This window comes from Solenopsis invicta, chromosome 10 (assembly GCF_016802725.1).
Source record: "Solenopsis invicta isolate M01_SB chromosome 10, UNIL_Sinv_3.0, whole genome shotgun sequence".
In the NCBI taxonomy this organism is placed as follows: Eukaryota; Metazoa; Arthropoda; class Insecta; order Hymenoptera; family Formicidae; genus Solenopsis; species Solenopsis invicta.
The window spans coordinates 8,499,750-8,511,237 of NC_052673.1; the positions used below are offsets into that span (position 1 = coordinate 8,499,750).

The following is an 11,488-nucleotide window of genomic DNA, read 5'->3' on the forward strand; positions in this document are numbered from 1 at the left end:
AGCTGTTTCCATGCCATGGGAAAGATCCAAAAGGAAGGAAAATGGGAACCACATAAATTGTCTGAAAGTGCCATTTACAACTGTTTCAATATCATGGTTTTCTTGCTCCCCAGGCAAAAAAAGAAGAGTTTTCTGTGGTATTGTGACTGGCAAAAAGTGGATCTACTACGACAATCCCAAACGCAAGAAATCATGGGTAGACCCAGGACAACCATCAACATCGCAGCCAAAACAGAACATTCACGGTCATAAGGTACTATAATGCTTTGCATTTGGTGGGATCAGCAAGGAGTGCTGTACTATAAACTGCTGAAACCGAACAAAACTGTTACTGTCAATGTCTACGTACGTCAATTGAACAAATTGAATGATGAGCTGTTGCAAAAAAGACCAGAAATAGCGAGTAACAGGCGCAAGGTTATTCTCCTTCACAATAACGCTTAGCCACACACTGAAAAAATCGTCAGGGAAACATTGACACAGCTTGAATGGGAAACTCTTCCTCACCCAGCGTACTCACCAGACATAGCGCTTTCTGATTACCACTTGTTCAGATCGATGCAGCACGGCTTGAGTGGTACGCGCTTCCGAAATGTTGAAGTGCGAGAATGGGTAGACGAATGGATTGCTTCGAAACCAACCTCGTTTTATCGAGTTGGTATCGCCCAAAAAGATGGAAAAAAGTTGTAGAAAGTGATGGAAAATATTTACATTGAAATAATTTGTACAAACTTTTTCCAATAAATGCTTTCTCTTAGTCTTTTTCGGACGGAAACTAAGTTAAGGTCCAATAGAATAAAGTAAACTGTAAATTTCGTGGATAAACAATCCAAGACGATGAATAAAACAATAATTTGCAACGTCTCTTTGAAACAATTTTACACAAAAGAAAAGCATCGCTGTAAAGTTAAAGTACAGAGTTATTGTTAGCGTTACGTGTATTTGTTAAATTGAACTTTGGAGAAGCAACTTTCTCTTTAGGTAAAATTGTCAACAAAAAGAGACAGAATGTGCAAGTGCATACGTTGAAAAATGTGTCGAACTGCAAATACGTATGCTGTTTAATTACTTAACAGTATTTTTTGTAAATATTCTATTATAAATATCTACGTGTGCGAAGATGAAAAAATGTCGGAAAAGCAAATGTACAAATGAGAGCTTAAGTATTATAAGGTATACGAATAGGAAATAACAAAAAAAGTAGCAAAATTATTAGGTCGATGCAAAAGTTCTTCGAATGCGAATAGATGTCAATGCACATGCATTAGTATAATTTTATAAACAGAAACGTTTACGGTTTTTGTAAATTGGCATGTCCGCGTTAACATTTATGTACAGTAAGCCATAACTGTTAACCTTACGTTCAATACGATTGAAAATGGAGCCAGATAAAGAGCATGTTCGCTTTTTATTTCGTTTTTATCAAAAGAAAAGTGTTGCTGATACATACATAATTATTTGTGAAACGTATGGTGAAAATATTATAGCCGTTAAAACGTGCGCGAGTTTATTTAAACGATTTAAAAACGGTGATTCAGATATCAATGACAAAGAACACTCCGGATGCGCCGCAGTGAAAGAGAACGAAGTGCAAGGTACTATATTGCTTAATGAAGACCAATCGACTCGTGAGCTTGCATTACAACTGCATCATTCTACAATTGTTCGTCGTTTAAATGCAATGTGAAAAATGCAGAAGAATGAAAAGCGGGTACCACATGACGAACGCCCGACTGGCAATCGATATAACATTTGCCTTTTGTTGTTTGCTAAGCAAAAAAAAGTTTTTGTAGCGTATTGTAACTAGTGATGGAAAATGAATATTTTCCGATACTCCGAAAATGCAAAAACATTGAATGGCGCCCAACCAATCAACCACATCGATGCAATGCAATTTTCATAAAGTGCTGCTGTGTACACTGGTGAAACTAGAAAATGTACTCCTCTATGACTAGTTACCACCAGACCGAACCATTATGAGAGATCGTTACAGCAAATAACTGAGGCAACTGCATAGAGAATTAATTAAAAAATAATGGCGCGTAAAAGCCAACAATCGTCGCAAGATTATTCTGCTGCATGGCAGTGCTGGGTCATTTATTGCTAAGGAGACCAAAGAAGTATTGTTGAAGTTTGAATAGGAAGTTCCACATCCGACTTAATCACCAGACATTACTTTTTCTGATTATCATTTATCCAAATAATGGTGGCATGGTTTGTCTGATGAGCGCTTCTCAAATGCCGCGGATATATTATATAAAAATTGGTCGATCAATAGATCGTCTCAAAAGACTAATTTTTTTTTGACGTATTCACATGTTGCCAGAAAGATGGAAAAAGTCGTAGAAATTGATGGAAATAATTTCGATGCGTTTATATATTGTACCGATTTTTTTATTGTAATATTATAAAAAGTTGCGAAAAATCGGGAAAAACTTTTGCACCGACCTAATAGTTAAAATTTTGCAGACTCTTGGATAATTTTTTTACATAATGGAGTACACGAACACATACGCTGTTCTAGCTCAATGCAATGCAACGAATAGACTGAATTCTAAGAGTTCCTATCGCCGAAAATGACAAGCAGCGTCGAACTCCAAATATTTATTTGTAAATATATAGCTGTAATTTTGTATATATTATATAATTCTTAGCAAAATAAATACATGTCAAGATTAAAAATTTTACTTATGCTATGTATTCCTTTACATTATACATATAGATTATATGTGTTTATGTTTACGGTATTTTATAATTCATTGATCTTTAATATTGCGCGTAACAATTTTCTACTCCATGTTTTTTTTTTTTTTTTTTATTTCTACGATTATGCATAAGAAATCTTTTGTACAAATTTTAAAGTCTCAGAGCAAAGCACTGCCGAAGTTACCATTGAAACTAAAGTACCTCTTATCTTCTACTGAAGAAAGCGTCGTTATGTACATTGTCAGGAATTTCGTTCGACGTGTTAAATACTTTATTTTGTGTATATATTACGTGTTTTTTTTTTTCTTAGATTTTTAACGAATGTGATTTAAAATCATTTCATCAAAGCACTCGCAAAGATTCAAGAGTTCTTCGTCGATGAGAAAGAATTGAATTTCTGTAGCTATTAGCTCTGAGAAGTACCTTAGAGGAGTCTTTTGTGATTTTCGAAATAACCTATTTTCGAAGAAGACCCTTTCTACTTTCTTCAGCCTCACTCCTAGTCTACAAAGTGCGTTGAACTCGAATGACGTATACGCGATGAGTCGACGAAAAAGAGCTGTACCAGGCGAATGTACGTTACGCACATGCACACGCGCGTGGTGAAAAGTATGTCGTGACCTCGAACAAGGTCCCGTTATCCTAGGCTTCGCCTTGAACGTCTTCGTCTTCCCAGTCTTGACTCGGAAGTCAAGCCAAGATGATGATACCACTGTTCTTCGCCACCTTCCTGGTCAACTTTCCTCATCAACTCGCGCAATCAGACGCGAACAATGGATTAATCAGGATTGCTACGGTATTAGGGGCATCCGTGCTGCCCGTCGGATTCGCCGCCGGGCCCAGGTATCATAAATCACGATCGTAAACTAATAGACACTCAAAGACAGTGAGTAATCTCAAATACTTTTTTACGTATGTACATTGATTACGTTTTCAATTCTATATTAATTTTTATTTTTATTAATTTATTTCGTAATGAAAAAAATTAATGCATCCATATTATAAATTATGTTATTTATATATTGTAAAATTGTATTTTTTATAAAAGTAAGCTCGAAAAAAAAACTTTCTAAGTCCTGACATTTATTATAAAATTGCATCTGTTATAGAATATTTATTACAAGATTATATAATTATTATAGATATTACAATTTTTATAATCTACAAATCATGGAAATTTTGATAACATTATAGATAATATCAAAAATTTTCTCAATGTCAAAAGAATACCGATAATTATCTCGTTTCAATAACAAGAATTAATTCATTTTCATTTTTTCAATGAGCCACTTAGCCAACTATGATCGATTAGTTTGAAAAAATATAAATAATCATAATCACGGCTTAACATTAGAATAGCACACTGGACTTTAATAAATCCTAACCGTGTCAATGCCATTCTAATTACTAATCGACAGATATGAATCTTCAAGAACGCATCAATTATGAGTGATTTTTAAGCCAGATTACCCCCACGCAAGTAGGCGGTAATTCTGTGCGTTGATCACTTTATACATTCCTGAACCATTCTTGAACGTTGTTTTCCTTGGCACGGTAATGATTAAACTTTTTTTTTATACGAGAAAATGTACGTCTAGAATTATTAATAAGCGATCGTCTGATTTATTTAAACGCAAAGAATCTGCAAAGAAACATTCGCAATGACATTTCACAACATTTGCATATCGATAGATAGGTATTTGTGTCACTGTTTCCTCAGATTGGCGAGAATATGAGACCTTGTTACTAATTTATAAGCTCTAGTTTATTAGCACTTTATTAAGTTTAATCATTTAGATATGTTCCAAAATGGAAGAAGCAGGCGTGTGAAATACCAGCATCCCAACACCCGAATTCGCATTACATTTGCGACGAGGCTGGTGAAGTGAAATGTTTGCCAGGTACAATAAACAATTCATTAAATCGAATTAAACTCTGAATTAAAGAAAATTTAATCAATTTATAATAAGGTAAAATCTATTACGAGATACCTCTATTTAAAGGATTAAATTTATTAAATTTACATTATTAACTCGTATTTTTATATTCAAATTATAGTAAATATATTCAAGTTTTATCGCCAAAAGTTAGCAACCGATAATAGTTATACTTTGTCATACATGAAATTTTTTATTAAAATTGCCAATTCAAAAAAGGGTTCTAATATGAGACACAAAGGTGTTTTTACATGAGATAGATCTTATCGACTTGGACCTTACTAAGTTCAAATTAGGCTTCAGACTTAAAATCTATATAGTTGACTATTTTTCTCCAATATCTATTCTCTTCGAGATATTTTAAAGTCTCAGGGCTAATGCTAAAAGCCATAACTTTCTAGCTTCATAATTCGAAAGTCCTTAATGAAAAACTTTATTATAGCATTTTGGAAAGCTCTCAGAGTCAGAATATGCAATAATAAATGAAGATTTTTGAGTGTCTCATATTACGAGATCCACGCTTTGCGATTTCACGATCACCAAATCTAATGTTTATAATTAAACAAATCATGACATCCCGTATTTTTCTATTAATACGATTTTACTCTATCACTGCATGCAGAATTTATTAACAAATATTTGTTTGTTTTATAATAAACAAGGTTTGAAGACTCATCTTGACTACATCCAATTTCAAATTTTTTTTTAACCACTGAACGCATAATCTAATAATGAATTTTCTGCAAAAGAGATTTAACCCCAAAAATAATAAGTTTATGGTGGTATTAACTACACGCGTTTATTAATGTAGCAGAAATATCGCTACCTCATGTTAGGAACCTATCCCATAATAGGCGGCTTTACCCTAATATAAAAAATTAATAGCAAAATGTGCCTTTAAATAAATGAGTTATGTAGAGAATAAAAAACGATTAAAATTTACATTACATTCTACTGCAACGTGATGATAAAATATTATTTAGGATGGACCGGAGATCTTTGTGACGTACCGATCTGCCGCAAAGGTTGTGATCCTCTTCAAGGCTACTGTCGGCGACCAGGAGAATGTCGTTGCAAATTAGGTTTCTACGGCGATCTGTGCGATAAATGCGTGGCTTTACCGGGATGTCAGCATGGAAGGTATAATCATTCATTTAATTTCAGACACGATGAAATGCACTTTAAAGTGTAATTAAATTTTTTTTTATCAAAGTAAAACGTTTTTATAAAAATTCTTACAAAAAATTTGGACTACGTTTAACGAAAAGTATACATATTTCCTTTTATTGTGCAAAATCAAATCAATTAGATATATTATATGATTATATTATATCAATTAGATATTAATTTCATGATTAAATTATATTTTTATTTAATTATTACTATAAATTAAGTTGATTACGTTAAATACACGTTAAGCAAATTTATAAAAGCGAAATTTAATTTAGTACGTAACGCAATTTAATTATTTTAATTACTTTATGACTCTTTGTGTCTTTTAGCGTAAATAATGGATCGTTAATTTATGTCATTGGTATATCATTAAAGTTCTTACTTTGTTCTATTTTTCAGCTGTTTACTTTTATAAAGTCTTTTCAAATTAAATGAGATTTATTATTTTTATCATTAATTTAATTATTTTTATTCGAAAAGTATATTTTCAGATTTCAGGTACATTTCTTTTCTGTATAAGTCGAGCGCAAAGATCGAACATTATTTATATTCGCGTTAGAGAAGATTAAACCCTCCACTAAGCCATCATCGATCTCTCTTACGTTCGATAAATCCATAACAATTATACTAGATAACGATGTAGCACCCACGCGGCTATAATACGGCACAATTTATCATGCCGCGCACGTACGATATAAATTGAACGCCGCTTGAATAACAACAGCCCATATCGGCTTTGCTTTCACCTTGGGTGAGCGAACGAGCCTAATTTCCGTGTAACACGAAACGCTTCCTTGCTTGGAGCAGTCTCCCTCGATCATCGATCGATCTCATTCGATAGACGGACAGAGACTTGACGTTGGGATTTTCACTTTCAGGTGTAACGTGAGCTTCGAGTGCTCCTGCGATCCAGGTTGGAAAGGCATGTTCTGCACCGAGCCCATTTGCGCGCCCGATTGCCTCTCCAGTCAGGGTTACTGCGAGAAACCCGGCGAATGCAGGTGATTAATCTTGCAATGCCTTCTTACGCGTATCACGTGCCTGCTCTATACTTTTACAAGGATTTTCAGCCAGATTGATTTTACATACTGTGAACACTAAAGGGAAACGTATCAAAAACAAATTTTGTAAACTTATTTGCTCTCTTTTATATATATATATATGTTACCCATCATTGCCCAATTACAAAACATATGATATTTTTTTTAATGGCACATATTCTGTTACAGTATTACAGAATGTACTGTTATAAAATGATAGATATATTATTGTAGAATAATAAAGGAACTGAATTATTTAGAGTATTGAAAGAAATATTGAAAGAGCATTTTATAAATATAAAGATGTAGAATAGTAACGCGAGACATACTGAAGACATAACTGAAAAATATTGGCTGCAATAAAAAGTAACATAAATTTTAGAATCTCTTCGGGATTCACAGATGTGCCGAAAAGAGAGAACTCAGAGCCTGATGCATTCTTACTTTCAGATGTCGTTTAGGTTGGCAAGGCCCTAAGTGCAAACAATGCGCGGTTCTGCCGGGTTGCGCCCACGGGACCTGTCAAGGGCCCCTCGAGTGTCGATGTGATCCGGGTTGGACCGGACTACTTTGTCAAACACGTGAGTTTATTCTCGAGAGTAAATAGAAGAGAAACTCTTCCCAGAATAAACGGAAACGTGACTATCAACGAGAATCATCCTATTTTTTTCTTCTATTCGAATAGAGAGCTAAAGAGAGAGCCGGAATCTTTTCCAACATGTACATACACAAGATCCTTTGCTGACCGACTTTGGCAACGTACAAAAAAATATATACATTGTGACGCGCAAGACTTGTCCTAAAAAAAATACTGTCTTAAGTCACGTATGTTTGCTGATGAACAATCTTCTCTTCGGACCGCTAGAAATGTTGTTTTTTCTTTTCAAAATCTCTCGGAAAGATGGACAAATAAGTGTTGCATTTACTTTCTTAGGGTTGCGTTTTTTAAAAATTGAAAAACAATATTTTTTTTTAAACAAAATCTAGTATACATATATACACATTAAAATAATTGAAGAATTTTTCTTAAGAAAACTTTCTAATCTAGAAATTTTACAACTAATTGTAAGCTAAGGCTTAAAATAGTTGTATAATGTAATTATAAATAAAGTTATTAGTTTTCTATTGTATAATTATATGTATATCAATAAGTCTTTCTGATCTTTAAAACACACTATTTCTTCACGTAATTTTTAAAAATTAGATTTTAATTAGTAAATATAAAAGACAATCACACTAAAAATTATTTCCATTTTAACGTGGTTGAATTATTTAAACACACTTTCCCATTAATTTAATATTATTAGTATTAGGTTCAAGCATTAATATCAAGAATAATAACGTTATACACTATAATATTATAATATGTGTATCTTTTAACTATATTATAAATATCCTCTCTTCTTTTATTTTAATTATATTTATAGTTTTAAAGGTTAAAAAAAATCGGTTTTCTCCATTTTTTCGCTGATTTAAAAAAATTTTTTTAAGGGTAGAAAAATTTATTTAAAAAATTTATGTGTTTGTAATAATATAATAATATAGCTAAAACGCCACATTTACAGCGATCTGCGCGCAAGGATGCAGCCGGGAACACGGCGGTTGCAGACGGCCAGGCACATGTAGATGCCGCGTCGGTTGGACGGGACCCAATTGCACTGAATGCGTACCATATCCAGGATGTGTGCATGGATCGTGTAAACGACCATGGGAATGTCGATGCGAACCTGGCTGGGCCGGTGATCTGTGTAACGAAAAGCTCACTTACTGCGATGAGCATCCTAATACTTGTCGAAATAACGCTACTTGCATCAGCATGACTCATGAGGATGGCGATTACAGGTGAGATAGAACAAATTTCTATTGCAGTTTGTAAAACGATATGAATAGTAATTGCAATCTGTAGACTTATGTTCAAAGTGATATTGCGTCACTTTATTAATTATAATTAATAGTAATCTTTTATTACATTATAACTATATGTATTTATTTTTATTATATTATATTTATAGTTTTAAAGGCTTAAAAAAAAACTGGTTTTTTTCCGCGAATTTTTTGGGTTTTTTTCCCCAAGGATAGAAAAATTCATTGCAAAACTTCATGTGGGTTTGTAAAACATTTGCTTTCTTCCTAAAGAAAATGATTGCGTACATTTAATGGAAGTTAAATATAATTAATACATTATATCGCAGACGGTACAAAAATCTGAAAAATGTAACAACGTCAAAGATATATCCTTATGATGTCTTTTGTGCTGTCAAAAACGTTAAGCAATACAATTACCATCAAAGAATTACAAGAAATACGTTATGGATAAGTATAATACAATGTTATTAAAATACCGCGTAAAAGAAGTGACTTCGAGATAGCGCTTTTTAAAGTTTGAAACTTTTATAGCGCGCTAATATTTACTGCTGTCACGGAATAACGTGATTTATTAACTTTAGATTGGTTTTTTGTGACAGCAGTAAATATGAGTACGCTATAAAATTAAATTGAAAAGTGTTGTTATACCATGGGTGACCTCGCCAGTACCAAAGTCATCCTATTTTACGGTATATGATTTTTTAACCCTTCACTACACTTATTTTTGAGTTCGTAACTCAACATTTTGGTTCGTGAGACAGAGAAAAAATAGAAAGAAAAATAATACAAAAATAAGATTAAATAACTTCCTGGATCATATTAATATGAACATTAAAATTATGTAACATGTCACATTAAAAATAACAATTTTCTGGTTTTTCAGCAATTTAAGAAAAGCAATTTTTTAAAGCTATATTTATATTTATTATAGTGCAAATTAATTACACATATTTTTCTTTATAAAAAGAAATAATAATAGAAGATGTAATACTTTATTATTCTTTTTAGATTTCTAAATAAAATTTGTTGAAATTAAACAAATTAATTATTTGATTGCTTGTAATATTTAATTTGAATTAAATATTATAAGTATTATATTTATAATTACATAAAATTTGTGTTACAATTCACATTGTTATGGCTACGTTTATAATATATATATTTTTAATATTAGAAAATATCGTCTGTGTGCATTTTTCGCAGATGCATCTGTCCCTTGGGCTACATGGGTCGACAATGCCAGATAAAAACTATGATACCATCCATGGAATTGATACCACCGATGTCCGTCACTACTATGGAATTATCGCAAGACGTTCAAGGTCTTGCGGACAAACCGAGTATCGAGGAAACCTCGAACGAGGATAAGCGCGGAGAAAAACCTCCTAATGAAGAACAGACCGCGGAACCTCTCGGACCCATCGTGATCACGGATCCACCGACCAGTACCACTGTATCGAATCCAGCCGCCACTGCGGGAAAATGGCCAACGGAAGCGGCAACGACTGAAAGAGACGACGAAAACGAGACATAAAATTGAATAATCGCATGAACGTTAATTTATTTATTTATTTTCTTACTTATTTATTTCTTTATTTATTTAAAGCCGTGCTCAAGCAAGATTACTCCGAAAAAGTAATCCGATTCCTGTTCTCATAACATAAATATATTTAAAAAATGTATATTGTGTTAAAAGAAATTGTTATTTTATCATATTAACTTGTTAAATTTAATATACTTGATCAATTCAACGGTTAATTTATAATTATGAAATACGTATGCACATCTATATGATTATTTGTGATTGAAGATATCTATTGGAATAGAAACGAGAATTTTAGCTCTTTCAGCTTTTTTTTACTGTCTTTTCTTTTATTACTTTTTACTCTTATTATTAATAAAATATCAAATGAAACGGCGGAAATATATTTTATAATTATTTTCTTTCTGAGAATTATTTATCAATCTTCTAAAATAAAAACTTGTAACCCATGAATTGAAGAACGTTTATTCTATCTATTGAATTTCTTCGCCATTGTGTAGGCGAGATCCTGGAACACGATCTAGATTGGCGAAACAAGGATTTTCGAGAAAGCTGTCCGACTATCTCTGGAACCAATTATTGCTACGTCCAGTAGACGTAAGTAGGATGTAAGACGCAAGATACCTGAAGTGTATCCTACGATTGAGAAGAAGAGAGAGAGAAAGAGAGAAAGAGAGAAAAAAGAGAGAGACACACGAGTCCGCGCCTGGGTAACATAAACCGCTCTCGAAGTTACGCTTCAGTGATCACACGTTCGATTCGATCCCTCGATTGTGCGTGTGCATGTGCCGTTTTACAGATATGCCGCTGCGATCGGCTTCCCACATAATCGAGCGCACAGCCAGGAGAGTTACATGCATCGCTTACGTAATCCAACGTCGACTGCATTTCTCCCTCCATTTCGCCGGATAAAAGGACGTTCGTGGAATACGTGAGAAACCGAATATCGAAGTGCGATGTATTTGCTTCTGCATTCAGAAAATAATATCTACCATCCATCATTCGTTTTCTATCTTTGCAATGTAATTTTCTCAATTTCATGTTATAATATTTACATAAAATTAAGCAAACTAGTAGTTCAGAGCTGAAATTTTAAATATAATAATTAATTGTTAACATTCCTGTATAAAAAATCGATAGAAAGTGCTAGAAATAGATTCAAACTTTACTGACGTTTTATCAATTTTATAATAAAATTATCGTTTTAATCAAACTCACTATTA

At 33.0% G+C, this 11,488-nt stretch overlaps 1 protein-coding gene across 1 annotated transcript; it reads left to right on the top strand.

Annotated features, from left to right (window-relative positions):
• Positions 1–3,365: 3,365 nt before the first annotated feature.
• On the top strand, positions 3,366–10,615 carry LOC105197308 (delta-like protein A). The gene is made up of 7 exons (XM_011163608.3): positions 3,366–3,549; positions 4,504–4,607; positions 5,627–5,783; positions 6,695–6,817; positions 7,307–7,437; positions 8,422–8,698; positions 9,926–10,615. Exons 1-7 carry the CDS (start codon positions 3,407–3,409, stop codon positions 10,254–10,256), a joined length of 1,266 nt encoding a protein of 421 aa, XP_011161910.1. The 5' UTR covers positions 3,366–3,406; the 3' UTR covers positions 10,257–10,615.
• Positions 10,616–11,488: the final 873 nt, after the last annotated feature.